At 48.7% G+C, this 27,604-nt stretch overlaps 12 protein-coding genes across 12 annotated transcripts; 4 read left to right on the plus strand and 8 right to left on the minus strand.

Annotated features, from left to right (window-relative positions):
• Nucleotides 1–24: 24 nt before the first annotated feature.
• On the plus strand, nucleotides 25–898 carry ANOM_004089 (uncharacterized protein; the record flags this gene model as incomplete). Its single annotated transcript, XM_015549346.1, has 2 exons — nucleotides 25–180; nucleotides 248–898. The coding sequence occupies 2 exons, from the start codon at nucleotides 25–27 to the stop codon at nucleotides 896–898; spliced, it is 807 nt and encodes a 268-aa protein (XP_015408965.1).
• Nucleotides 899–1,742: 844 nt separating this feature from the next.
• Nucleotides 1,743–2,573, minus strand: ANOM_004090 (alpha/beta fold hydrolase; the record flags this gene model as incomplete). Its single annotated transcript, XM_015549347.1, has 1 exon — nucleotides 1,743–2,573. The coding sequence occupies one exon, from the start codon at nucleotides 2,571–2,573 to the stop codon at nucleotides 1,743–1,745; it is 831 nt and encodes a 276-aa protein (XP_015408990.1).
• A 733-nt stretch (nucleotides 2,574–3,306) lies between these two features.
• On the minus strand, nucleotides 3,307–4,403 carry ANOM_004091 (zinc-binding alcohol dehydrogenase family protein; the record flags this gene model as incomplete). The annotated part of the gene is made up of 2 exons (XM_015549348.1): nucleotides 3,307–4,038; nucleotides 4,089–4,403. The coding sequence occupies 2 exons, from the start codon at nucleotides 4,401–4,403 to the stop codon at nucleotides 3,307–3,309; spliced, it is 1,047 nt and encodes a 348-aa protein (XP_015408991.1).
• A 2,304-nt stretch (nucleotides 4,404–6,707) lies between these two features.
• On the plus strand, nucleotides 6,708–8,408 carry ANOM_004092 (putative FMN binding oxidoreductase; the record flags this gene model as incomplete). Its single annotated transcript, XM_015549349.1, has 7 exons — nucleotides 6,708–6,776; nucleotides 6,842–6,947; nucleotides 7,007–7,414; nucleotides 7,488–7,507; nucleotides 7,581–7,817; nucleotides 7,950–8,303; nucleotides 8,349–8,408. The coding sequence occupies 7 exons, from the start codon at nucleotides 6,708–6,710 to the stop codon at nucleotides 8,406–8,408; spliced, it is 1,254 nt and encodes a 417-aa protein (XP_015408992.1).
• A 242-nt stretch (nucleotides 8,409–8,650) lies between these two features.
• ANOM_004093 (NAD(P)-dependent alcohol dehydrogenase) lies at nucleotides 8,651–9,670 on the minus strand (the record flags this gene model as incomplete). The annotated part of the gene is made up of 1 exon (XM_015549350.1): nucleotides 8,651–9,670. One exon carries the CDS (start codon nucleotides 9,668–9,670, stop codon nucleotides 8,651–8,653), a length of 1,020 nt encoding a protein of 339 aa, XP_015408993.1.
• A 925-nt stretch (nucleotides 9,671–10,595) lies between these two features.
• ANOM_004094 (short-chain dehydrogenase/reductase) lies at nucleotides 10,596–11,755 on the plus strand (the record flags this gene model as incomplete). The annotated part of the gene is made up of 3 exons (XM_015549351.1): nucleotides 10,596–10,671; nucleotides 10,753–11,031; nucleotides 11,112–11,755. 3 exons carry the CDS (start codon nucleotides 10,596–10,598, stop codon nucleotides 11,753–11,755), a joined length of 999 nt encoding a protein of 332 aa, XP_015408986.1.
• A 515-nt stretch (nucleotides 11,756–12,270) lies between these two features.
• On the minus strand, nucleotides 12,271–13,148 carry ANOM_004095 (uncharacterized protein; the record flags this gene model as incomplete). Its single annotated transcript, XM_015549352.1, has 2 exons — nucleotides 12,271–12,948; nucleotides 13,008–13,148. 2 exons carry the CDS (start codon nucleotides 13,146–13,148, stop codon nucleotides 12,271–12,273), a joined length of 819 nt encoding a protein of 272 aa, XP_015408987.1.
• A 445-nt stretch (nucleotides 13,149–13,593) lies between these two features.
• On the minus strand, nucleotides 13,594–15,136 carry ANOM_004096 (FAD-dependent oxidoreductase; the record flags this gene model as incomplete). Its single annotated transcript, XM_015549353.1, has 3 exons — nucleotides 13,594–14,645; nucleotides 14,703–14,945; nucleotides 15,016–15,136. The coding sequence occupies 3 exons, from the start codon at nucleotides 15,134–15,136 to the stop codon at nucleotides 13,594–13,596; spliced, it is 1,416 nt and encodes a 471-aa protein (XP_015408988.1).
• A 503-nt stretch (nucleotides 15,137–15,639) lies between these two features.
• Nucleotides 15,640–16,987, minus strand: ANOM_004097 (indoleamine 2,3-dioxygenase; the record flags this gene model as incomplete). Its single annotated transcript, XM_015549354.1, has 2 exons — nucleotides 15,640–16,620; nucleotides 16,691–16,987. 2 exons carry the CDS (start codon nucleotides 16,985–16,987, stop codon nucleotides 15,640–15,642), a joined length of 1,278 nt encoding a protein of 425 aa, XP_015408989.1.
• A 2,980-nt stretch (nucleotides 16,988–19,967) lies between these two features.
• ANOM_004098 (glycoside hydrolase family 43 protein) lies at nucleotides 19,968–21,125 on the minus strand (the record flags this gene model as incomplete). Its single annotated transcript, XM_015549355.1, has 3 exons — nucleotides 19,968–20,462; nucleotides 20,531–20,562; nucleotides 20,609–21,125. The coding sequence occupies 3 exons, from the start codon at nucleotides 21,123–21,125 to the stop codon at nucleotides 19,968–19,970; spliced, it is 1,044 nt and encodes a 347-aa protein (XP_015408984.1).
• A 503-nt stretch (nucleotides 21,126–21,628) lies between these two features.
• ANOM_004099 (MFS transporter) lies at nucleotides 21,629–23,181 on the minus strand (the record flags this gene model as incomplete). Its single annotated transcript, XM_015549356.1, has 4 exons — nucleotides 21,629–21,976; nucleotides 22,027–22,395; nucleotides 22,475–22,846; nucleotides 22,969–23,181. The coding sequence occupies 4 exons, from the start codon at nucleotides 23,179–23,181 to the stop codon at nucleotides 21,629–21,631; spliced, it is 1,302 nt and encodes a 433-aa protein (XP_015408985.1).
• A 474-nt stretch (nucleotides 23,182–23,655) lies between these two features.
• Nucleotides 23,656–27,536, plus strand: ANOM_004100 (uncharacterized protein; the record flags this gene model as incomplete). The annotated part of the gene is made up of 8 exons (XM_015549357.1): nucleotides 23,656–24,169; nucleotides 24,221–24,271; nucleotides 24,341–25,128; nucleotides 25,196–25,233; nucleotides 25,749–25,942; nucleotides 26,008–26,339; nucleotides 26,396–26,498; nucleotides 26,551–27,536. The coding sequence occupies 8 exons, from the start codon at nucleotides 23,656–23,658 to the stop codon at nucleotides 27,534–27,536; spliced, it is 3,006 nt and encodes a 1,001-aa protein (XP_015408979.1).
• Between the last annotated feature and the right edge of the window lie 68 nt (nucleotides 27,537–27,604).

The raw sequence follows: 27,604 nt of genomic DNA on the forward strand, positions 1-27,604 counted from the left end.
GCACGAAATACGAGGCGAGAAAGAATGGGGCTTCTGGATCTTCCCTCGGAGATTATTTTATTGGTTTACCAGCGCCTGGATTTGACAAGTGATGCTTATTACTTCTCACAATCATGCCAGTACGCCTACAATGTCTTCAGTGTTCCTCATAACCGAGGCAAGATCTTGCGATCAATCCTAGTATGCCTTGACCCCTCAAAACTTGAACTATATACTTAAACATACTGACCATCATACATCAATGTAGAACAATATGTTTAGTGCTGCAGCACCAAACCGAGCCTGGCTGGAAGCTTGCTTTGGGGCAAACACGCTATGGAGGCCCACAGACAATCCTGTTGGCCTGGACCATGATCGTACTCGAGAGTTTCTTTTAAATGTTGGCTTCCCTGCCTTCAAGCTACACGGCATACCTTTCGAATCTACACACCTAGCACAACATGCAAATAGTAGTCTGAAACATTACGTTCTTACCGACGACAATGAACTTGAAATGCATCACACCCCATCCTGTCCGCTAGCTCAGTGCACTGACATCTATTTCCATTTTGGAACTGTCGATGACTGCATGGTAATGGTGGACGGGGTGGACGGTGATGTGTGGCTTTATGAACCAGATTATCGCCGGTACGCTGGAGCCGGTTTCTATCTATATGACTGCCCTTGGCATAATACAGTTGCATGGTCGTTGGATAGCTTGGCGATGGTGCTTGGGATGGTGGTGGCTGTGGTACAGGACCTGAGAGACGCCCCCTGGAAGTCATCTCCATGGGGTTTTGAGGCACGAAAATGTATTCTTGACACGTTAAGGGAGCAAATCAATGAGTGCGATTATGTGGTCGCAGAGGATATTTCGGGGTTCTGGGATGACTTGTTTAAGAATTTGATGGAGGAGTGATGTGGCTCTAGCCCATATTCGTTCATATCAGGCTGGTTGGACTTCCTATTTGGGCGACGAGTGAGCATGCAGTGCGCGTTGAAGTAAGAGAAAAGGGGGATTAATGGTGGTTCCAGTTCAAAGAAAGGTTTGGATTGTTCTTTTCCATTCTACTTTCTATATTCTATTCTTCGTCAATACTTGAGATTCTGTATCTACTAGATGATCGTTAAGACGTACTAAAGTGATTGTGTATGGAATACCTTCTGTTTACTATGCTTATTTCAGCCTCTATTCAAAACAAGCTATTAGCCCGGAGAGCTATAACCGCTCTTTGCTTCATTAAATGACCACTTCTTTCCCTGAAGTTTGACTAAGCCTTGCTTTTTATCTCTCTGGGCGGCCATAGCATGTATGCTCTGGAAAAGGGACACAACTCGGATATCTACTACCATATTCCCCAGATTTCAATTTGGTAGGGTGATTCACAAAGACTCTTGGGCGCATAGCCTGTCGTATCGCCCACTTCGAGTAATTCTAAGATTTCTTACTATTGGAGTTCACTTCGATAAAAGCCGACTGAGCGTCACGGGCTATTTACTCATGCAACCGTAATAGATCTTCCTGAGAATTCAGAAACTGATCGACCTACAGTAGCGCTGAAACATCGTAGCTTTAGACGATCGAGTGGCACACAGTAGCGCACAGGATTAAGGGAGCATAGAAAATCATGAACTTCTGCGAGTCGAATTACTATTTTCAATCCAACTAGGGATGGTGCAATGAATAATTACACAAAATCCATTACAAGTGAGTGATGCCTTTCCGGATGCCACCACACAAAAGCCAGGTATGATTATCCCATTTATGACTCCAAGAAGTTGAGGAGGTCTTGGTTAACTTCAGCGACGTTAATGTTGTGGATGGCGTGAGACCCTCCAGGGTAGACCTTTAGCGTTCCATGTTTTAAAAGCTTCACAGATTTATATCCGGATGCCTGAATGGGAACCACTTGGTCATCGTCGCCATGGAGGACCAGGACAGGAATATCAATTCGTTTTAGATCCTCCGTGAAGTCTGTCTCCGAAAAGTCCTTGATCGCATCGTGCGCCGTCTTAAAGCTAGTGTTCATGCCCTGCTGCCACCAGCTCCGAATTTGGCCCTCGCTTTTCTGGACCCCGGCGCGGTTGAAACCAAAGAATGGATCGGTGGCAACTTGTAAAAAGAATTGCGCTCGGTCCTGAAGGAATGCTTGGCGAAAGCCGTCAAAGACGGACTTGTCTGTTCCCTCTGGGTTTGCTGCGGTCTTGAGCATCAGGGGTGGCACGGCTCCAACGAGCACGGCTTTCTTGACGCGGCTGGTACCATGCTTGCCCAGAAAGCGCGTCACTTCTCCTCCACCATGGGAATGCCCAACCATCATGGCATCTTTGATGTCGAGATGCTCGAATAGCTCCTGCAGGTCATCCACAAATGTCTCCATGTTGTTCCCGTCCCAGGTCTGGGTCGATCGTCCATGACCCCGTCGGTCGTGTCCAATGACACGGTAGCCATGCTCGGCTAGGAAAAACATCTGATTCTCCCAGTTGTCGCTGCTGAGCGGCCAGCCATGAGAGAAGGTGACTATGGCGCCCTCTGGATTGCCCCAATCCTTATAGTAAAGCTGGGCTCCATCTCGGAGTTTGAGGTACGGCATGGTGTTCAATATATAATTTGATCAAGGTAGGCTAGTAAAGGGCTAACGGTAGAATCCAAGGTCTCACAAATTGCACCTTGGAATGGACATTGCAGCAGGAAGACATTTAAGTAGTAACCGTCGTTGCACATACCTACGTCAGAATTGTTCTCCGCTGGATCTCGCCCGCCGCCATAAACTTTTGTCCGTATTTTTGGGCGTCATGACGTAGACTCAACGACAACCATTAGATCATGGATTAACTTCGGGCGATGGGGTATCAAGCTTCTTGGGTGCTGGGATAAAGTTAATCATCGGAAAGTAGGGCTTTAATCGTAAGCTATTCCTTTCTGGAGGTGGTCTGCGGGTCAATAATCTATCCGTGTGGTTGTCCCTCATCTACGGTGGCGACTGGAATGTAGATCTGGATTCTGTGGACTGGAGAGATGAAAAGTGGATGATAAGGTTCCAGGGGCTTAGTTAATAAGCATGTAAGCTGTGTTATTCTGTATAGTGACAATTCCATAAGATGAAGCCTTCCTACTTTCTAGTGATCACACCTTCTTAGATAAATAAAGAGAAATTGAAAATGTAGGCATGTTAGTGATACTGTCACCTTCAAGGTGTAGAAATACTATTGGTAGATCTATCATTCAGATTTGCTTACATTACCGCTTAACGAACATCAAATCATATATATACACAAGAATTCACGTTTGCACCACACACTGACGTGCATAACTGGGATAGAGCGTTACCCCAGACGTGCCACCAACTTGGTACCGGCAACCTGTCCCTTGCGAAGGAGATCGAGACCTTCATTGAGATGGTGCAGCCCACCCTCGATGTTCTTGAGAGGCGGTGGTCGCAGTTGATGGCAGGCGTCATGCAACGATGCATAAAACCGACGTAGAGCGGCGTTGTCGGACGGGTTGGCCGAAAATCGAGGGCCGACTGGAGGCATCCACTGGTATGGAAGATTAAACGCCCCATACCCGAGAAGAAAGTCGACTTCTACCCCTGCGTCGGTAGTCTTGCCTCTGTCTAACAAAGTAACCACCTTGCCCTTCGCCTTCTGGACAACCTTAATGCAAAAGTCCGTCGACCCGCCTTCGGAAAAACAGTCCAAAGCTCGGCTCATCTGTGGATATGCTCTGGCAATCTCATCTGCTGCGGTTGGCGATCGGTAATCAAACACATCGTCTGCCCCATACTGCTTTACCAAGTCATGCGACCGTGGAGATGCCGTGGTTACGACCTTCAAGCCGGCCAGCTTGGCTACTTGAATGGCGTAGAGACCGGCACTCGTTGCGCCCGCATATATAAACACAGGTGAGTCACGATGTCCTCCTTCGGGGCCTCCATCCACCCATGGAACATCCAGGCGCGCATTGAGAGCCAGCACCGCGGTGACGGCAGACACGCCATAGGTACTTGCTGCTTCGTCGGTGACAGTGGGGGGAATCTTCCAAGCCAGGTCCCGGGACTCAGAAACTCAGCGAACGAGCCACGGTCGTAGTACAAGCCACCGTGCACCCAGCCTGCTGCCCGGTCGCCAACCTCCCAGTTGCCGGGAGCTTTCGATCCCACCTTGGCAACCGTTCCGGCAAAGTCACAGCCGATGATGGCCCCTTTCGCCGCGAGAAGATCCACATGTTTGAAGTCTGTGGGATTCAGGGCGACCGCTTTGACGCGCACGAGGATTTCTGTGTCTGATATGGTTGGGGTGGGAACTGTTTGCACCTTCGCTCCGTCTCCGCAGGGCTTACCCCAGACATAGTTGGCCAGTCGCGCGGCCGCTAATCGGTTTCCCACCAGGGCTTGCATTGAATCTGGGATTGTAGCAGACATCTTCAATTTAGGTCGGTTAGGCCAGCCAGATAGTCAATAAATTAGTTGTGGTTCGCGGCCGTTGCTAGCGGATGCCGACGGTTAGGCCAGGAAGAGTGGTAAATGCTTGGGAAAGCAAAGATAGTGACTTTATCGAACAAAGGTAGCTTGGTTTTATAATACTGAATGATCATCAATGGAGGGCAAATTTCCCCCGCAGAATCAAGGGTGGATACGATCAGTCTTTACGTACGGAGTAGTCATTCGTCGGGTGCGTCAGTTCATCCGACTCCTCGTGGCAAAATAGACTCGCAACGGCTTCTATTCTGGACCCTGATCATCGGTGGGGCCAGATTCAAGCCCGCCTAAATACCCAATTAAATGCTCACCAATTTGACCAGACAGTAGATAATTTGACCACAACCGATCTCAACTCTGACAGATATAATATGAGGGTCTGGATAAAGGGCAGCCGCGTGGGGTAAACTTTGGGCAAGACCCCGTCATTTTTCACGGTACTCTGCCCCAATTAAATATTCACGATCAGTAAGCCGTATCTAAATGAAATATTAAAATGAAACTCCAGTAGCAATGCTAACGGTATCAAGACTAAGCCAGGACCTTGTAAAGGAACCGTAGATGTCTCTTAATATTGTCTTTGAAGGCATCACCTCCTGCGTAGAGACCGAAATGCCCACCAGGAACCCTGGATCCTCCAAGAGGTGCAAGCCGCACTCTCTGTTTAGTCTTGTGTAAAGACACCTCACCACCCCATGTGGTCACTACCACCAGGAGTGGCTTCATGGTGCGATGCGATTTCTTTAATCGGCCGGCAGAGAAAATTGTAAGAGTAGTGCGGGCTATAACTTTATTCACAAACTCCGCTCCAAGCTCTGTGTTGCTCCATACGCTCTTGCCTCAGATCCGGACATCATAGTCTATGAAGATACATTATTCCCATCACCCACTGCTAGATGATAACAAGGGTACTAATCAGTTAGAAACGTATAAAGGCATCACCCGCAAGGCTTGCAGCACGGGTACCTGCAGAGATGTTGCCAAGCCATCAACACATGGCGCTTGCATACTCCTGACAATAAGGTCATGATCTTCAGCAATTAGCGCCGTAACATGCATTCCGCCAACCTAGCTCCCCAAAGTATAATATGATCGGTTTCCCATTTACACGTTTGTCCTCTGATTCATGTGATGACATCCAGAAGGTCCTGTAGCTCCCGAGAGATTGAGAGTTGATTCCTTGGTTAACGATCGCTTTCCCCAAAGGAAGAGATAATCAAAGATCACCGCGACGTACCCGGCGTCCACGCATTTTTCTGAAAGGGGAACAGGCCCGCTGTTTTAACCGTACCAAATCCATGGCCCATGAGGATCACAGGGGGCGGCGGATGGGACTGTTCAGGGACGAGACAGGTGGCGGCGATCTTGAGAGCTTTGATACCTGTGTGCCTGGAATCTGTGCCATGGTTGTTTCTCAGGTGATAGGATTCATCACTGGAGAACCCCTGCCCAGACGAAAGGTTAAGAGGATACGGATACAATAATAGTTATACTCTACAGCCCGAGAATATTTTGTTTTAAATATAGACGGAAGGCTCGTAATTCTGCGGTACAATGCAATCCACTACCGCGACGGTCAATTTATGCTGACAACGTAACTTCCATATTCTTCTTTAAAGGTCATTATGCTGAAGCGATGTACAATGATTCTTGCGGACAATGTTAGGCAATTTTGTTGTTGACTTTATTAAAAATAATACCCTAGTTAGGGCTAACATTAGGCTTGGCGCCTGGATGCTTTAGCGCCGGGACAATAATTCCTCCAAATCCCACTAATTGAGCTCGTTGTGGGTACTCGTCGCTCCACTCCTCGCAAGTCTAACCAAAAGGAAACTAGCATCGCCCGCCACGAATGAAGTGCTAGCAGTATAGATGGAATCATACAGCTGGCATCACCTTTGACTCACCACATTTTGATCCAGCTGACCAACAACCCATCCATTACGATAGATATCCGATACCCGATGTAAGAGTCTTAATGGCCTGCCAACTAGGCCTTGAAATGACCCCTTACGGGCGAGAAGTTGCACCGAACCCGAGCACACATTCCGTGTGATAATCTGGGCCAAACTAGAGGCCTCCACATAGTTTATCCGACCCCTGAGATTGCGGACAATGCTTTAATTTATTTACTCAATATGTAAAATATGATAATAAAAAAGACGAATGAACCTGCTGGACTTATTTCACTGCGAGGGAAAGAGGCAACTGCTCGACCCTGGCCTTATACTGGAGCAATTCTGAAAGATGACATCGGATATCAACCAACCAATCACACTGCCATGTGGCCTGGTGCTGCAGAATCGATTAGTGAAGGTAGAGATGAAGTCTTCCACCTGGCCTTGGATGTGGCAGGACATGAGCTCATATCCTTTATGTAGGCTGCTATGGCTGAGGCTATGGCCGATAAGAGCCGCGTGCCTGACCAGAAGTTCACACGGGCTTACGGCGAATGGGGCAAAGGCAAATGGGGTGGCCTGCTGACCGGTAAAGAAAGATTCAAATGTCCCTAAGAAAGTCAAACTGAAAGCTGACATTTCGAACAGGAAACATCCAGGTTGATCCACGTGATCTAGGAAACTATTATGACTTGGTAGTCCGTGAATCCGGCGTGAGAGAAGATCAACTACGTTCTTGGAAGCAATATGCGGCAGCTTGCCAGGAGCAGGGCACTCCAGCCATCGCTCAGATTTGCCACCCTGGCCGCCAGTCCCCGAGAGGTGCAGGCGAACGCGGTGTATTTGGGACGCCTGTCGCACCCAGCCCGATTCCGCTCCAAATAGGAACTGGCTGTACGGCGTCCATCCTCAGGAATATCGCTTTTGGTGTTCCCAGAGAAATGACCGTTTCAGATATTGAGGGTGTAGTTCAGAAATTCGTGAACTCTGCCCGGTTCTTGGCAGAATGCGGTTTTGCAGGTGTTGAGCTCCATGCTGCTCATGGTTATCTTTTGTGTAAGTCCTTCACTTCTTGGGATCATTTGTCATCTGAGTTTGTCACATTCTCTGACTGGGGTTCAAATAATAGCACAATTTTTGTCCCCGAAGGTAAGCTTTCTTTACAAATTATACGTCCAGAGGCTGTCCGCATTTATATAACTGACGTGGTTCAACATTGAAGAGTAATATACGCCATGATAAGTACGGTGGTAGTCCTGAAAGACGCGCTCGTATCGTTCTTGACATCATCAAAGAAACCCGTGCCGTGGTGCCTGAGAACTTCTGCATCGGACTCAAGCTCAACTCTGCGGACCATAGCGCGTCTGACTTTGAGGACACTATGACACAGATTGGCCTCTTCGCAGAGTCTGGAATAGATTTTCTTGAGGTATCGGGAGGAACATATGAGGACCCAACGGTATGTTAGCATTCCAGCATCACTTTGACTGTAATTTCTTGTTGGGATGCTTGCTATTATTAATTATTCTGCCATGAATAATGGCCATCATATTTATGGAGGATAACAGGCTAAGTTTATCTGATATTATAGATGATGGGTCGTGGCCTACAGGAAGAGACTGCAACCAAGAGTGTCCAGCGTACAGCAGCAAGAGAGGCGTTCTTCTTGGACTTCGCGAAGGAGACAAGGAAACGCTTCCCAGGCCTCATCCTTATGCTTACTGGAGGCTTCCGTAGTCGGAGAGGTATCCAAGCCGCTTTAAAGGGTGGAGCGTGTGACATTGTCGGCGTCGGGCGCCCGGCAGTTGTTTGTCCCAATTTCCCCGAATTAATGATGGATGATAAGTATACAGACGATGAAGCAAACGTTGTTCTAGGAAAGGTACCGACCCCTCTATGGGCGAGGATCTTCCAGATCAGAGTGCTGGGTGGAGGTGCAGAAACGGTATGTCAGTCCTCACTTTGTCGGAATTCTTCTGACTGTATGCAGCAATTTTACGCCGGACAGATTCAACGTATGGCTACTGGGTATGCTACTCATGCACCTTGATTCTGGTATATACGGCCTTCCACCAGGCAATTGGCGTTGGGAAATGTGTGTAGAATATTTGCATCTCGGCATGTGTATTGATACGCCCCCGTTTGTCTGCTGTTCTCAGTTTATTTATATCTGTTGCTTGAATACCCATTTCTAAATGGCATATAATATTATGAGGTATTAAGTTTGGGAGAAAGATTATAATCAAGACTAAACTGGAGACAAAATGTCATTGTGGAAGAGCATATCAGTCTTTAGGCAGCCTCACTATCAAGGCTTGTGACGTGGATGACAATCTTGCCTCTTGTCCTCCCCGAACGTAGTCGCTCAAATGCTTTGACGGTATCCTCAAATTCACATACCGTGTCAAGCTCAACCCGGATCTTTCCCTCTTGGATCCAGTCCGCAATCTGGACCAACTCATCCTTATGGTTCTTCATAAGCAATGCCACGTATTTCCTCTTACCGCCACCAAGAAACGCGGGGCGGATAAGCCGGTGGGCGAACGTCAGCATCGATGAGGCTCCAACCTGGACAAACACTTTCCCAGGTTTCAAAAACTTGTGACATTCTTCATAAAGACCCTCAGGCAATCCAATGTGATCCACAACATGATCGAACACCTGTCCCTGTGACTTGAGTTCCTTCAAAACATCCTGTGTCGTATAATCGATCACCTCGTCCGCACCAAGGTCACGACAGAACTGTACATTGCGTGTAGAACAAGTCACTGTAACATGACACCCCAGAAACTTCGCAATCTGGATGCCATAAACACCACAGCCCCCAGACCCACCGTTGATGAACACCCTGTTCCCTGGAGTCGATATATACGGCACGATAGATTGGTACGACGACCGCCCCGCAACCCCAATGGTAGCAGCCGCATCTGGATCCACTCCTACCGGCAAAGGAGCAATACTGGTTGCACTTGCGAGTATTAATTCTCCAAGCGTTCCAAACTGCCGTGGCATGCCAAGACAGCCGAAGACAAGTTGGCCCGGAGTGAACTGCCGTGCAGAAGTATCTGTCCCCATAGTGATGACCCGCCCGCAGAAGTCCATTCCGGGGCTGGCGGGTGTAGTTGCAATTAGAACTTTCCCGCAAACAGTACTCATGGCAGGCGCCTTGTAGTCGGCTGGGTTGATGGCTGTGGAGATCACCTGGATGAGCAGCTGGTCGCCCTGTGGGGACCCTGGGTTTCGGGCGTCAGGCGAGAAGATGAGGTTCTTCTCTAAGCCTCCCTTGGTGGAGTTGTATAGCCATGCCTTCATTTTCACTGAGTTTGGTATGTGTTTTTTCGGCGTTATTGGTACACGGCAGGGGTGCAGTTCTCTGATCTAATACCTGTTCAGTGAAGGTAGCCCTTGAGCTGACGTGGCGCTATATTCAACCCCGCTTTGGTGTCATGCTGACAAAACCAGTCCTAGGTTGGTAGTTACGAGATACTTTGTGGCTTTGAAGATCAGGTCTTGACTCAGTGTCAACCTGCATTCCTGCTTGGAAGTGGTCGAAACACACACTAGATCTGCGGTTTATACGATGCGTAGCAGCTTGTTATTAGAACTTGACCCAGAACTATGGGGGTAAGGAAACCTCTATAAGTGTCTATATTCGTTAACAGTTCCCCATCCATAAGTGATATTACAACCTGACCACATGCGCAATGATGTTAAACGTACTATCACACAATCTATTTATAAGAGTTATTGTGGGCCACCTTGGACGGTGACAGTCTAGCACCATGCAGCACTATTTGATGAACAACAGCAGATGCGACAGTGGACTTAGGGTTAGACCCATTTCCCTAGAGTTTAATCAAACTCTACGGATTGCGTTCGGGGGAACAAACTATCCGACGGTGATCCGGTACCCGCTTCCCCGGCCCTCGCCAACGATAATCTGAAAGCTATGCTTATGCTGGGCTCGGAATATTGGCAGCCAGTATCTCAACGGCCCAGACTGTACCCTAAATTGCATCAGATCCACGGTAGAGGTCACTGCGTACCAAAGCAACAATCCCTATGCTCGAAAAGCTCTCTGCCCAAACCTTCGACGAGCGACCGTCGACTCTAGGTCGTGGAAGATAAAAAAGTAAGCTTGCCTCACAGGACTTGTTTCGACACCAGGAAAGCTGAGGTGAACATAAGCTACACTAGGATCCCGAAGGTGGTACAACCACCAGAAGACATAGACGATATGGTATCGCTCTCAACTGTTCGTGCCCACAATGCGTCGTTGAAAGGTCTGGGATCTGGACTTGTTGCTGTATTTGGTATGTCTAGAACTGCATTCAACACTTTTATTGTCTGAAATGGCATTTACCATCAATATCACCATATTAAACACTCTCAAGTGGGCGGAACAAGTGGAATCGGCCTGTACACAGCGCGTGAATTCGCTCGCTACACCGTTTCCCCGACTATCTATCTTGTTGGACGCAACGAGACACAAGCAAGGAAGGTTATTCAGGAATTGACCCTGATAAATCCGACCGGCAAATTTCAGTTCATCAAGACGGACGCGTCGCTGCTCCGTGGGGTGGACTCTGCATGTGAGCATATTCAGCAGAGAGAAAGTCGCATTAACCTTTTGTTTTTAAGCTGTGGTATATTCACTTTAAAGGGCAGAGATGGTAAGTTCATTTTGCTTCTGACATACAGGTTACAGAATGCCTTGTCCCCTTGGCGAGGATAGGTCTCTAACACATTTCAGAAACATCTGAAGGCCTGGATAAGAAATTCAGCCTCCACTACTACGCCCGAATGCGCTTCATCAAGAACCTAATGCCCCAGATATCACAGGCCGCTAGCCACAAAGACCATCACACCGCTCTCTCCCGTGTTATAACTGTCCTAGGTGCAGGCCACGAAACGGAGTTCAATTTGGATGACCTTGACCTAAAGCACAAATACAGCCTCAATAGCTGCGATGTACACGCGACAACAATGTCTTCATTGATGGTAGAAGAGCTCGCATCCCGATATCCGTCTACAACCTTCATACATACGTATCCTGGGATTGTGAAATCGGGTATCTCTCGGGAAGCGGGCCCCATTTTAGGCCCCCTTGTTAGGGCTGCGATGGTTATCGGCCGGCCGTGGATGGTGGCTCAGCAGGAGAGTGGGGAGAGACATCTGTATGTTGCGACGAATGAACGGTTTTCTCCGGGTTCGATGGTCACCGGGAAAAGTAGGGTTCATCCGGAAGAGTGCCAACGTGGTGCTTATTTGTTGCACTGGGATGGGTCTGAGGTTGGGAATCGGAGGCTTCTTGATGGGTATCATAGTAGTGGTGTTGGGAAGAAGGTTTGGGAGCGTACTGAGGAGATGTTTCAGATGGTATTGGAGAGAAGGTAGCCTATATAGGATGTATATTTTAGCAGAAGAAGCCATATTTGGAAGGAATAGGGCATTTAGCGAGTAGAAAAGTGATACTGGACAAATCAATGGTTATATCAAGTAGTTGAGTGCCTCGTATTCTCCATCAGACCAAGTGAATGATACAACCACTCATTTCACCTTGTAGATGGTATACGTAAATGAATAGTGAGATATCAAATAATTGAACGATAGCAGCAAGGTGGTGCAAATTGAGAGATGCCAGCTCCAACTGCCTCATGACTATCCACATGACTTCTAAAGCCCTGACATACAGCTTATACACTTGACCTCTCATGAGAATTCAAACTGAGTATAAAACGAGACAATCTATAATTAAAATTTTGATAAGAGAGTTAAAATTGTTTTTATATGTAAGATTTAAAGATGTGCTATCTTAATGGGCCAATACTTTATTCTCCCGAAGCAGTGACAGTGGATATGATTTGAATTTGAAGCTCCATCTGTCTTTCTTGATTACAGAAGAGGTTGCGCTAGCAGCTCGCACGACTCTCAACTTGCACCACCCACCTTATAATGAACCCGTCTGGATCATAGTATTTGCACTTTACGTCCTCCTGCCTGACAGCTTCTACATCTAACCGAACACCAGATATTTCCCCAATCTCAGTCCACATAGCAGTTAGCGTATCAGTATCATGGAGAAACATCTCCTTCCCCCCATAAGGAATCCATCTCCCCGATCTTTTGCTACCAAAATGGACTCCCGTCACAAGCCCCCCTGCAGTCGGCAGCAACTCCATCATCCTCCTCCCGATTCTGATCTGTCCGTCCCAGTCCCAGAGATGCATAAAGTACCCGGAGTTGATGACCGAAATCTTGCCCATCACCTGCCGTAAGAGGGCCGTATCATCGAAAAAGCTCTGGATGAGAAACGAAGCCCCCAGCGACTCCCTGTCCCGGAACAGTTCGAACCCCAGATCAACAAACCCGCCATACAGATCAAGCCCAATGAGATTCTGTCCAGGAACGCCATCATAGACAAGACGGCGAATATCCTGACCTATTCCACAGCCTAGGTCAATAAACAACGCGCCCGACTTGAGCAGCTCCAGAACCCTCGCATACTGGGGCGAGCGAGACAAATCAAAGTCGAGAAACCAGAACATCCGGAAACACGGATAGTCTCTGATGTCCCAGCCTTTTTTAGCCTAGTGAACATATGTCAGAATCCGTTCGCATGGGAATAGCTGAGCACAAGGAGACTCACGATGGCTTTGACATGGCTTTCTACGTCGGACGGAGGAATGTGGGAGTAGCTTTCGAGTAGTTTCCGTGGACCGCCAGTGAGGATTTTGCTCAAGTCTAGAGATTCATCCCACGAGGGGAAGGCTTCGGACGCTCGGACCATGTTTCAAGGACTGTCCGAAAGATGTGGGTGTGCCTTCCAGCTGCAGTACGTCGAAATCGAGTCGTTTTCTGCGTTGGCCCTTTTCGGTACAACATACGTCTTGAAACTGTTAAATAAAGATTTACAGCATAGCATTTTCTGAAAAGACCAGAGCAAAAACAAGCGGTGAACAGGAAATCTGACAGTGGCATGAACCAAATCGCGCTGAGGAGTGGGACACATTTGTATGCTAAGGAAGCCTAATTTCATAGTTCGTTACTAGTTTCTCAGCTCGTATTAGAGTTGCGAGGAGTGGGGTTACAGAGAAAAGAGAGTTCCATTTGCCGGATTGACAGATCGATTGCATATCTTACTCCGAATTAAACCATCTCTTCTTTCCGAGATGTGTGTACTTCAGCTGGAGGCTACTACCACTAGAGGTCGCCGAGAAAATGCAGTACTTTGTCTAAATCAACAAGCAGCAAGCAAGTATAACCATGATAGCAAGAATCACCACCGAGGCTAGAATAAGAGCTCTTTCCTGACTTGCAGTCGCTTGAACAATCGCAGAATATGACTCGGTGGTAAAGCTTACTCGGGTATACTGTGTCGCCCAGCCTAATTGGGGTAAGTACTTGCAAATCGCTTCCTCCACTCGCTTGCGTAGCTGATGCAGAGAGGACAAGACCCCCCAACGCAGCTCCAGGTAGTTGGCACGCGATAAATCATGAATCGCATGTCCGTCAGGAACTCGCTGACGACTGTATGCCTCCAAAGCAAAAGCACGAGCAGTTGCTATCTGGCTCCTCGCACATTGATATACCCCGTGATTATCTAGATGCTCGAAAAGTCGACAAACATCTTCCATGCCCGCATTGAGGCCCTGTCCATAGAACGGAAGAACAGCATGAGCAGCATCACCGACGATCACGGCGTTGTGTCCACTGTGATATGGGGAGCACTTTGTCCCTACTAGCGGAAGGTGGGGATTAACCATGAGCTGTTTATGGAGAGACCCGGGGTCCACGAGATCTGGCGATACACCAGGGAAACGGGTGTCGAAATACGCCGCCACACCCTCTGGTGATTGAAAAAACGCTGTGTAGTGCGAGGAGGGCGCGAAAAGGGTATACGTGAATGTACCACCGGGGGCGGGAACCGCGACGAACATGGATTCGCGGCCGGGCCATATATGTAAGTGATTTCGGGAAAGTTGACTTGACACTGCTCGGTCGGTGATCTGTATCTCGCACCAGCGAATATCGTCATACTTCTGCTGGTAGTCCATCGGAGTATGTTTCATTAATTGGGATCGTGTGGCAGAGTAGGCGCCATCAGCACCGATAATCATGTCGAACGAGGCATCCACATGCTTGAGGTTGAGATTGCCCTGTCTGAATTGGAAAAAGGCCTGGTTTGTTTTCAAATCGGCCCCGGTGAACTTGTGGTTGAAGAACAAGTTGATGTTGGTAGTTCTTTCTAGCTCATCTAATAGGACATTGGTCAGATGCGAGCGATCTGTTGCGTTAGTAAACTATACTCGGACAATCAGTGATCTGGTGATAATTGATAGACCTTTGGCCGTGATTGGTACCTTTCCATTTACGTTGTCGTAGTTCTGCGCCTTCTCCCACAGATCGCCAGATGGGTCGCGCCCATGAATCATCCGCCCGTACATTGGAACTGTCTTCGCTTCAATGAGGCCGAGGAGTGTTGGGTTTTGAAGTCCACGGATAGAACTGAGGCCTCTTTCGGACAGGACCAGCCCAATTGCACCCGACGTGGTCGAGCATTGGCTGGGGTGGCACATGCGAGGATCTAGAAATGGGATCAATCACAACCATTCATGTTGTTGTCGCAAGGCGTGGCTGAAATAGCTCGAGCTTACCTTCACGAAGTTCATAAATTTCTACATCGTCTCCTCGCTGTGCTGCATAAAGTGCCGCTAAGCAGCCAACTGGACCTGCTCCCACAACGACTACTTTCTGTCTTGTCTGTGTTTCTCTCATCGATACATTCATATGAAGATAGGTCTATTAATGATATTTCGCGAGGACCTTTTTTCTGGGTTGGGGGTCGAAGGTTCATATTCCGCCGGCCTGGTACAATTCGGGACTTGCTGAAGGCCCTTGCAGAACCCTAGTCAGATCGATCTGTGAGGCTACTCTACTTGCAGCTATAGGCGCACGGCTCCAAGCGCCACAGCCCATGGGCCCTCCAGCCAATGCAAAGTGTTATTCAATTAAACATCGTATTCTAATATCCTAAGCTAATACCGAACAAGGGATTGAAAATATACTGCTGAACACTGGTCATGGTATACATGAAGAGAGACAACTCTGTTGACTGAAGTGGAGATGCCACGTAGCTTCGAATTGGCCACAAGATGGCTGGCGAGGCTTACCAGATACCCCACAGCAATCCACTTGGATAAAGTTTCTTCATATCGTAAGCACTTCCAAAAGACAAACTCTAATCCGAGAGTTTTTTCTCATCGAGCGAGCGACATGGTCTAGTGATAACTCGTATCATCCCGAAGCCGCTTTAAAAACTGCACCAAAGGTGTTCCGCCTGTGCCCCTCAGAGGACCGCCCCTTTTCCTGCTGTTATCTTGTCTGCTGCGATCGAGGTAGAGATCCTTCGAATATTCTAATGAATCTGTGATATTCTTCTGAGAATTGCATATGTAGCACGATGCCGGCCCTGCCTTCTTCGACTCCACAATGATATACCGAGAGACGATACGCAAATGTGCATTCCGCAGTGAACGAAGCATGCAGACAGCCCTGGCATATGCAGCATTCAGCTCTTCATCGCAGGGATTGTTCCTCACAAACTCGCGCATATTCGCATGAGGAGGAATTCGTTCTAGAAATCGGCGGTGAGGGCCCGGCATGTAGTCGCGCATTTCCAGCAAGAAGGCCCGTTCGGCCGAGGAATGCTCAACGCCGAGAACAATGTCAAAGAGCTGAATGAGCGAGCTCTGCGCATTGCTTCCCCCGCGGTATTGTGTATATCCTTGCAGCCCTGTTCCATCGTTATAGATAATACCCAACGGAAGTCCGGCGTGCGCCGCATTCTTGGTACCATTCAAGAAGGGTCGCAGATGGTGGTAGAATACATGTGGATCACACCGCTCGTACATGCGCTGCAGCAGCGATCTGACATGGCTGATGGCTTTGGATAGTAAGTCCAGGCCCTTTGTCACCGCAAGTCGGTCCTGCCGCTGCGATGCGGAGATGAGATCTGTCATAAGCGAGACTACTCTTGCGCCGTCTGCTTCAATAGCTACAGAGATCAAATAAAACCATTTCTCGTCGTCTGTTCCAGTGAACGTGAAGCCCGTACGAAGGTTTTCGGGATCTGCAGGAGATCTGTCTGCGTCGATCACTTTGTAATTCCACAGACATAATCCAGCAAAAGTTGCAATTGGCGGCAGCTCAACATGGGCGGAAACCTCCAATAGTGGGATTGCAAGTGGGGGTGGGATGATCTGAAAGATTGTTTAGCTCTCATCCATTAGTAAACGGGAATGAACCAGGTATCTATCTACTGTTTGTTACCTCTACTGGATTGGGACATCCCCATATATACCCATGAAGCATGAATGTCAGCAGGACGTATGCTCTGCGCCACTCTGGCTCTGCCTGTAGGTGAAGTACGGACAAAATCGGCATACAGTCAACGGAGTCTCGTATTACCCGACCAGATATGAGAGCTGGGAGGTTCGCCGTAATAGTCTCCCAAGGTTCATAATACTGGTTTAATGAAGCCTTCAAAGGCGACTCAATAGGAAGAAATCCCTCTGGTGGCTTTCGCTCAGCGTGTGTACGGCATAAAGTAGAGAGTATCAATGACATATTTGCTCTGAAAAGTAGATTCAGTACATATATCTCCCAGAGAGAATCAACCTTCTTCACGACAGTAGAGATCAATCTCCTTTATACTTCAAATTATGCCCAATTATTGCAGCGCAAGGGCTAGTAGGGGTTGCTGTCCTATCTATTGGCACAGTTTCTATACAAAGTGTACATTCAGCACCCTGAAGTGGTCGGCGATGCCGCCAGCCATTCCGAAGAAGCTGAGAACGTACGCAAATGTGCAGCCAGCGCCTGCAAACATAGATTTCATCGTTCTTTATGTCCACCTCTAATTATTACAACGACTAGTTCATTTTCCACCGTCGGTTGCCTTTGCAGACTTCTGACGGATTGCCCATGTCATTGTCCGTATCTTGTAACTAGCGGTGAAACTAGCGGTCAAACTAGATCGCGGTTATGGAATGGGTTACGAATTGTGATACTATACTATTCAAAGCATACCGAGGATCTAGTTTATTACTTATTTCCCCGCCACCGCTGTGCAAGGCCACTAGAAGTCTCTGATGAGATCGCAAAGAGGAGCCAATAAGGATTTTTGGTCAGTGTTTGATCCCATAGGTTCCAATATTAAGCTAAGGATGGGTTCGGACAAGTCTCCCTGACAAAATGTACTTTAAGCTTCCGTACTTGTTGATCCTTGCCTCTTCGGCCTCTTCGGGCTGATCCCTTTCATCAATTGTGACAAATCTCCTGCATGGGTGCCTTCCATTGGAAGAAATAGTAAGCGAGTATGCAGCTATACATGTACTAGCTCTGAGATCAACAAGGATCACAAAGTAAAATTCAAGGCACAATGGAGCATCCAGGCACACCGCTGGGAAGAAACATCGTTGATTTTAAGTATCGATGTTAGCTAGTATGGAGGATCAAGAGGCAAAGGAATTTCCCATGCCGGCGGTAGTGTATGTTGGAATGCTTCGACGACAGTGTGACTGTATGAAGTGATTGTTTCATTGATCTGGAAAGTGATGTATGGGGATTGTGGGTCCTTCAGACAAGGTCAAAGCGGCTCGGATTCTCTGACGATCATTCAGCTTTGTGACAGATCATGCAGGTGTTCCAAACTCCGGAAACCCCGCCCTAGCAAATGAAAACGTAATCTTTTGACCCGGTAAAAAGTGAATTGAGTTCGTTAACTGGCAGCCTTGCCTGATCGGCAATGTCTTAAGATATCCGCATGCTGCGGACAGCAGAACCGCATCATGGAGCTTTGTTTGCCTTCGTGAGAGCCTTGAGTAACCATCTTCGCCCAAAAATAATGTCTGAAGAGTGGGATGGTAATCAATCGTCCATCTACCCTGCTTAAAATGATATGCTGATTGTTTTTTTTTTACCAGGCCCTTGGTCGCCTACCATCGCCCAAGGCGTGGTTAACAACCCCCGAGTCCTGCATTTCACATTTCCTCCCGATGAAGGGACCCGGATTATCCATTTCCCACCGTCATCGCACTCGTCGGCCGACTTGACAAGCCAACAGGGTCATCTTCGAAAGCTGACAAAGACCAACTTGTCTTGTACGCGCATGGCTACATCAAACCGGAGATGAAGAAGCGCCTGCAAGCGGCCAACGAAACAGGATTGATGGTAACGATAACTGCAAGCGAGGTAGATGGATGCTTCCTAGCTTTCACGCCGTTCTGGAATGGATACAACTTCCGCAGTACGACCATCAATGGATATGCACACAGTCTATCGGGAGAGGAGAAATGGGAAGCCATGCAGCTGCTAATGGATGATTTCGTCCCTGGTCGGTGGGAGGGAACACGTCCCACGACGAGAGCGGAGGTCGACTGGGCAGCTATTATACGGGTGGATATCAACACCAGCAAGTCCCATGTGCACACAAGGCATAGCTTGGGGACTGAGGATGAAAAGGACTTGGAGGCAGGCGCGGCTGACCACTATTGGGAGGGTGCCATTCCCATATGGAGGACTTGTGGGGAACCGATACCTGGTCCGAATAACAAGAATGAAATTCCGGAGCATGTGCGTCGGTATGTGGAGACGAACAGCGATCCTAATGAGGTGTTTTCGAAGAAGATCGCTGTAGACGGATATCATCCATCATGATGGTCACAGACATCCTATTGCGTTTGTGGGCTTCATTCGTCCTCAGCTAGTCAAGTTGTGCCGGAGGTGAAAGGTATGATAAACCAGCTATATTGGTACAAAACAAACACTACATGAGATCAGATCTGATTAAATCTTAAAACCAGACGGCGCGCTGTATAACGAGGCGATTCAGCTGAAACTGTATTGTATGGATCTATCAATCTAAGACGTGTAGTTTTACCGGGGTGATATCTGAATGGACTCCCCACCCATGATCCCTGTCAACAAAAGGCGTTCAATTGTAAAGGTAGGTATCCGAAGTGGCTTCCTGTTGAGTATCATTCACATCAGTGCTCTGCAATCAGGGATACCGAATTGTATTCTACTTCCAATAGGGGGGCATGACATCACTGAGCCTTATGCCCTGCCAACACCGTATGTAATACGAGGCTCGATAAGGGATTTGTTGGTGTGATTGATGCTGATGCTGTATAAGCTATGAGGGAACGGCACCGAAGTCTTCCGAGTCAGACCCGGATCCTGGAGTGGCAAGGGGAGAGCGCCATAGTCGGGAAGAACGCAGATATAGGTGATCTCTGTACATTTTCTCATGCCCTTTTCCTGAAGTAATTGGGATATCTATGCTTTTTTTTGGTATCATAAGTAAATAGCCAATTATACTCAAAGACCTCTGGCATGCTTCGAATGGTAATAGTATATTGCAAACATGGAACATACACATATGTGTGGAGTAATAGGAGACTAATAATTGGCAATTTATGGAGTTGTGACATGCCTGTATATATCTCATGATATCAATGCGTTGCTTTAGATGTTATATCAACACCAATAACAATGCCATTCCCCTTCCCTCACCCGCACTCTATCCATCTCAAACAGCAATGGCTTACATTGCCTTCAACGCGTCATACTGACTTTGCGTCACAGCAAGCACAGAATCGTGTCTCATAAAAGTCAGATCATGAGAAGTATCTTTAGTAAGAACACCTGAACTGAGATCCTCCGACGTCCAACCCGAAATACCGGGAGAGCTACCAACAAGATCCGCTGTCATATATCCTTTACCACCACCTGTATTATCGGCAAAGAAGTAGGGAGCTTCGTAGCCGGCACTGTCAGCGATCGAACCCAGAAGCGACCAGTCACCGAGAAGACCGTTGGTGCTGATCTCCACGGGCAAACCATCCGCGCTGCTGCTGTTGACATATGAGCGCAGAAGGGTGTTGCTATCGAGCTGGATGAGGCACAGGTCGATCACGTCGGTAGTGCCCACGATATAATCCTGTGGCTCGCCGAAGGTCTTGAAGTCACTGGTGTAGGCGTAGCGTAGCACGTTGCCTGTCGTTGCGTCACCCGTGTGGTCTGTGTCGTCGGCGGCATACTGGGGGTATGTTAGTTAGGACTATGGGTTAAGTGGTCGTGTGATGTGCTAGAGCAAGGGTTCCTTACAAATCGCGAGGCCCAGTGAACGAAGTATTGCCCTGCGAGAGTTAGCTTCATCCGTGGCTTTCCAGTGGGTGTACTGACCTTGTTCCGGGTCCCAAATGGCATCCGGTGCCCATACCATTCCGGCGGTGCTATCCTCAACCGTCACGAGGGTGTTCTCACTCCAATTGACCAAGTCCGTGCTCTCCCATACATAGATCGCGCGCGAGCCAGTGCGGACGGCGGCGTCCCAGGTTGTCTGTCGGTCAGCACCTCTGGCGATCAAGATATGGGTAAGGAAACTCACTTCGCCGATATTCAGGTCCGTCCCAATAATCCAATATTTACCAGCATCATCTCCCTGTCCCGCAATAATACTCGTGTCGCGGACGGCCTTGGTACCCAGCGTTGGGGAAACAACAGCGTTACCACTATTAATCGCAGCAAAGCCGAGCGGGTCATCATTGTCGCTCAAGGCAAAGTAGACACTCTCGTCGTCGGTTGTCCAGTAGACAGAGAGATACCCTACCTTTTCGTCTGCCCGTTTGGCGGGCGTCGGAGACGCTAAAGCGGAGCCACATAGGGCAAGACCAGCAAGAACAAGTTGATTGAGATACATTGTTGATGGCACGATTTTCTAACAAGATAATCCCCTCGTCGGGTCATTGACAAACCGAGCCCTATATTTATATACTCAGCCAGCTCATGCCATCCAAGACATTGGCCGGAAAATTTCCCAAACGAGAGATCTTCAAGCATAGCGATTTCTTGTCGTTGCGTGGTCGCGACCCACATCGCTCCACATGAGGCACTGATCCTCGCGGGCTTGACTTCTGATTCACTGAATATTTGCGATTTCCCCGGAAGAAATCCTGTGAGGAGGCGATGCGCCCATTCTATTATTGGTCATGGACTGACGCTCGGATAATTGCAGTTGAGGTACGGAGAGCTGCTCCAACTATTACATCATATTCTCTTGGATGCTATACTATCTACCTAATTAGGTCTAGCACTAATGAGCTTTATGTACTTTGGCTGTCTTTAGATTGAGTTCTCAGGTTTGGTGAGTTGCACGAGAGTATCAAGGGACTATCATTACTGGGATGGTGAGACATAGACACGCTATTGTTGGGCTCCCCCTTTTCTCAGTCGTGGTAACCCGAGCCAAAGCAGTAATATCCCAGCGGAAACACCCACGACGAACGGTAAGAGGGACTTTACTCCGCTGCCCTGTGCAATCCCTCCAGCCACAAATGGAATAACAGCTGCGCCAGCGCCTCCAAAGGCAGCTACGAAGCCAATCGCCGCAACATGGAGATTCTTGGGCAGAAGCTTGGTTATGACGGCGACCACGCAGGGAAATAGTGGACCAAGGAAGAAACCCTGAATTGACACCACCACAGCAGAGACATAGAAATTAGGAACCAACCATACCACCAACGCACACGCTATTGCACAAGTAATGTAGATCTGTACCACATGAGCAACCAAGTCAGTAAAGGGGGAATATCATTGCATACAGTTGTGGCTAATTTTTCACCAAGTCGCGCTGTAACAAATCCCAGTACCACTCGTCCTGCGGTAATTCCTAGCCAAAATCCTGTCGCTGTCATACCGCTAGGGAACGGTGCTGCGTGCCGCACTTCCATCATGATTGTAACGATCCAGCCGCCAATCGTCACTTCCACTCCCACATAAAACAGTAGGACAAAGGAAGAGAGCCAGGACACGCGCGCAGCGGGGCGGGTGAAAAGGGCATCCCGAAGCCCACTCTTGGCCTGTTCTCCCGGATCCCCGTGAGACTGTTCATGGGATTGTTGAAAGGCGGTCCCTGTGAATCGCCAGAAAACCACCGGGCATGCCACGGCCTCGATGACAGATATACCGATCTCCCGAGTAGTCAGCATTTAGCTAAAAATCGAACAGTCAAGGGACCTACCATGAAGAAATAAAAGTAGTACCAGGCACCTTCGCTTTGGTGATCATGTTTGTGGCCACTAACGGACTGATCACTGCACCAAGGCCGTAAACCCCATGAAGCAGGCCCAGAAGCTCATTTGGGTTTTCCAGACTGCCGATGTAGGTATTCCACGCAGCCTCATGAAGTCCATTTGCAATCCCCGCAAAGATGTACGCCACAACTAATACGGGGTATGGCGGATGGATGCAACTGATGATATACGCAATGAGGTGGCAGGCTGGTGCAATGAGAGCCACTCCTCGCTGTCCCAGGGCCATATGAAGTTTGTTGTTGACTAATGCCGCCAGGACGTAGCCTACTAATGGCGAGAGGAATACCAAGGAAACGACCATATACGGAATGCTATAATATTCCTCTAGCTGTCAAACTTGCCGTCAGTTCAGAATGGTAATGTATAAGACATGAGGGGAACAACATATGGTAGTATAGCCTGTACATCTCATTAGCGATGAATAACTGGATACATCGCACAGGCACCTACGCCGTACGCCGCATCGTTAGCTCCCATGACAAAGAAGACCCAGAACGTGGTCAGCACACGAATGATATTCGATCTCGGGTGGTTCCATTTGTTGGATTTGTCCGGACGTGGATTGAGGTCTTCCCGACTCTCTGCAGCAGATGGTTGGCGGGGCGTCACGTCTGCAGGCTGGAGACATTGAGTGTTGTGTTCCATCTCCGATGAAGATACCATTGCTATTCAAGCTTGAAATCTTTTCCTGGGTAGGCTGGTTGGTTTGAGTTACCAACATTTATATATTTTCCCCCAGCGCCTAGCACATCGCCGAACTTTACGTAAATATCATAGATTGAGTCATTCTATCAGCCGTCCGTAGCCCCAGACCGACAAAGCAAGTCTGGAAGTAGTCACGGTGTGCGATGGCAGCCATTGGTTTCTAGAGACAGTGGTGAAGGGTGGCCGATGATGGGGTGGAGAACGTTGTAGATTTCCAGATGTGATGGTTCATCTAAATCCACCGAGCTAAACCCGATCGGGAGTCGTAAGTGCCGCGCTGGTTTGCATTTTCTCCACCTCGACAATGCAATCCATCTTCCACGATATCCTCTTGACAAAAACCTTTGGTAATGGGTATATGGCCCTAGAGTTGGCTGAGTGGTTGCGCGTATAGTCCTACGAACCAAGAAAATGGTCGAAGATCCCAGTAAAATGTCACGGTCTGCTCCCCGCTCCAAAAATGGATGTCTCGCCTGTCGTCGCCGCAAGAAGAAATGCGATGAGCGGCATCCCACCTGTACAGGCTGTCAACGAAATCATCTCGCCTGCCAATGGCCGACGATGGAAGTGGTCGTGCGCACGCGACGTCCGCGCCGACGCCAAGTTCTCTCGGACATGACAGTGCCGCCTGAGTTGGCCGCTATGGTGACCGTCTTCGCAGTTCCCAGCCTAGGCCTGGTTCGGCGGCTTCTAGACCACTTCGCGAAACATGGCCCTATGTGGTTGACTTCAAGGATGGGTAACCGAAAGACCGCGATCCTCTCTCAGATTTTTCCGGAAGCCATGGAAAGTCCCCTTATCCTCCATTGTGTGCTCATGATAGCAGCGAAAGATCTACTGAAGTATGATTCGAGCGTGGAATTGCAAGCCTCAGCCGTTGAATACTACGGTCGAGCTATTTCCGGCTTGCGTGAGGCTCTTAGTGGTGAGCAATCAGCCACTTCTGGTATGTATTGAAAGGGTCGTGGCGTAGTACTAGGATAATAACAGTTTGCAGACCATAACCTGTTGGCAGTTGCTTTATTTTGCCTTCACGAGGCAAGTATTCGTATGAAATGACAGGGTATGCCGATGGTCTAATACCGTATAGTCACAGAACTACTGCCATAACGACCAGATATTGCCACACCTGAACGCTGCGGCTACTCTACTCAGACCCCGGCTCCACATGGTGCCCCCCAACTCATCTCTGCGAAAGTTCCTCGTGGAGATGTTTTGTTACTTCTTTTCCATCACGCATTCACTCACGGGGCCCAGCTAGTACTGAGTGAAGCCAGGCAGATATTTGAATTTCCGGGTCTTCTCCAGCACCTAGAAAGTGGATCAATTATGGGTACCTCGCAGAAAGTATTTTTTATTGTGTTCCGCGTCGCCCTCCATCTATCGCAGTTCGAGTCAAGTATGCTCACTGATAAGAGGATATATGCCGACTTAGTGAACGCTAAGCAAGACTTACGGAATATTCGAGCGTCATTCCATGTACAGCCCGACATGAGTGCGGAAATGATCAACGATGGTGTGACATTCGAGCTATATCGCCTTGCTTGTCTGATATACCTGCAAAGCCTTATCGATGGGTCCATCTCTATCTCGGCCGCTTCTATTCAGGAAAGGGTGTCCTCCTTTGTCACTCACTTAGCAATGTTACCACCCGAGTCGCCCTCAGACGGCTTTCTTTGCTGGCCAATGGTGATTGTGGGGCGTTGTGCTATCCAGCAAACCCATCGATCTGCTATTAGCACAAAGCTGAAAACGATTTTCGATAAATTTCGCTCAGAAATATTTTCCGGGAACCTTGCTATGCTGAAGCAACACTGGCGATACCTGGAGAGGGTAGATCAGCATTCAATGCCGAATTTTAGTCTGGCGCATGGCATGCGCAACTTCAACGATGCAGTTCTCATGGTTTGAAGTATAAATATATACAGGTAAAGCAGGGATGCATCAGACCTAATGTCTACGATGATTGCAGAACATGAGGAGCGGATCCTATTGCTTAAACCTAGAACGGTAAACGGGACTCTGCCTTGATGATTCGATGCCAATATAACCGCCACTCGCGTAAACACTTATCACGGTCTACATCGGATGAGCCACTCGGTATTTGGTAAAGTTAATCTATGCACTTAATCTCACACTCTCAATGGACCTGAATACACCGATTGGACAACTAAGCAGGTTATAACCGACATGCGGGGTATATGCTGACCTCGGCCGACTGTTTCCCCGCATGAACTATCATATATTCTCCGCGCAGACAAGTCGCATCTCTAGCATCTATTTGATCTGGGAAATTGTTCTTGACTTAGGATTGAAACCAAGACAACGCACGGCTAAAATGGTGGTCTTTCAGTCGGACAGACCGCGTATCAACAGTATGTGCCCCTCCCACCCAACTGCACGAGTACCACGAACCTCTGGGTGTGAAACATAATACTGAAAATCAAGTAATATCAAGTCCCCACGGATATCACAATCTGGAAATGGCTGTTTGACTCCCACTACTCCCCCCTAACCTCCAACAGCCCCGACAACCTCGGTGCCTTCGTCAATGCCGCCACAAAGGAAAGTATTCGCTATGACGCCCTCAAAGAATACACGACGTATGTCTCCACCGCTCTGGTGCGTGACTACGGCCTCCAGCCAGGGGATACCGTTGCCCTCTTCAGTCCGAATACGATTTGGTATCCAGTTGCGATGCTAGCCACTGTCCGTGCCGGTTAGTGGTTGTCCCTCTTCCCCCTAACTATAGATGCAATGCTAATGATTGTTACACGTAAAAAGGAGGCATAATATCTGGCGCTTCGCCAGCATACAATATCGAGGAAATGACTTATGCCCTGAAAACCGGCAATGCAAAATTCCTCATGACCGTCCCTTCTGGCATGGACGTTGCAATCCCCGCTGCTCGGGAAGCCGGGATTCCTCCCGAGCGGATCTTTCTCCTTGAAGGTCAGAGGGGCGACTATCTATCCGTTCAAGACCTTGTCAGGAAGGGGAGAGGCTATGGACCCACTGGGCAGATAACCCCTTTTGAGCTTCCGAAGAACAAGACGAATCGAGATGTGTGTGGCTTTCTGAGTTTTAGCTCAGGGACCACGGGGCTTCCGAAAGCTGTATGTATCATGCGTCTATGACTTTGGTGAAGGTTGGCTAATACAAGTCTGGCTAGGTGATGATTGCCCATCACAACGTCATCGCACAATGCATGCAAGTCGACCAACTTCTGCGAAAGGATGTGAAGAAATCACTCGCTGTATTGCCTTTATTCCATAGTATGTGCCAACCCCCACTCCCTACTACAGAGCAAGTCCTGACACAGAAAAGTCACCGGCCTCGTTCACCAAATGCATCTCCCTGTAATCCGGAATAGCACTGTCTACATGCTCCCCTCCTTCACCATGGAGTCCATGCTGGCCACCATTGTAGAATACCAGATTACCGAAATCCTCTCCGTGCCCCCCATCATCATCCGTCTTCTGACCGACCCAATCGTCTCCAACTACGACCTTTCGCACGTCAAGACCTTTTCGTCCGGTGCGGCCCCTATTTCAGGTGAAATCCTCCAGAAACTGAAGGCCCGTTTCCCCTGGACGGGGTTCAAGCAGGGGTATGGGATGACGGAGTCTTGCAGCTGCATCACAGCTCATCCGCCTGAGAAACAGACGTACGAGTATGCGCAACGGGCGGGGATAATTGTTGCCAACACTGAGGTCAAGATTCTGGACCCTCAAACAGGGAAGGAGATGGGGCCTGGTGAAGAGGGTGAGATCCTGGCCCGGGGGCCCCAGGTGGTCATGGGGTATTTGGGGAATGAGAAGGCAACGCGGGAAACGTTTGATGCAGACGGGTGGTTGCATACTGGGGATGTGGGCTTTATGGATCCGGAGGGCTTCCTTGTCATTACCGATCGGATCAAGGAGATGATTAAAGTGAAGGGGATCGGGGTTTCGCCGGCTGAGTTGGAGGACTTGTTGCTTGGACACCCTGTGGTGGACGATGCGGCAGTCACGTCGGTGGCAGATGATTATTCGGGTGAGAAGCCGAAGGCGTACGTTGTGGTTAAGGCTGCGGCAAAGTCTAGGCTGGCGACGGAAGATGGCGTGAGAGCTGTGGGGAAGGAGTTGATTGAGTATGTCAGGGCGAAGAAAGTGCGCCATAAATGGATTGTCGAGGTGGAGTTTATGGATGAGATTCCGAAGAGTGCGAGTGGGAAGATCCTACGGCGAGTGCTGAGAGACCGGGAGAGAAAGAGGGAGAGTGGGGAGAAGAGGCTGGTTGTTCGGGATCAGAAGGTGGTCGCGAAGTTATAAGTCGGCTATCTCTATACACAACAAGGCTGTCTAACAGTGTATCTGAAGGATCGTCGTTAAATACTGCA

This window comes from Aspergillus nomiae, assembly GCF_001204775.2.
Source record: "Aspergillus nomiae NRRL 13137 chromosome Unknown contig00062, whole genome shotgun sequence".
Classification (NCBI taxonomy): Eukaryota; Fungi; Ascomycota; class Eurotiomycetes; order Eurotiales; family Aspergillaceae; genus Aspergillus; species Aspergillus nomiae.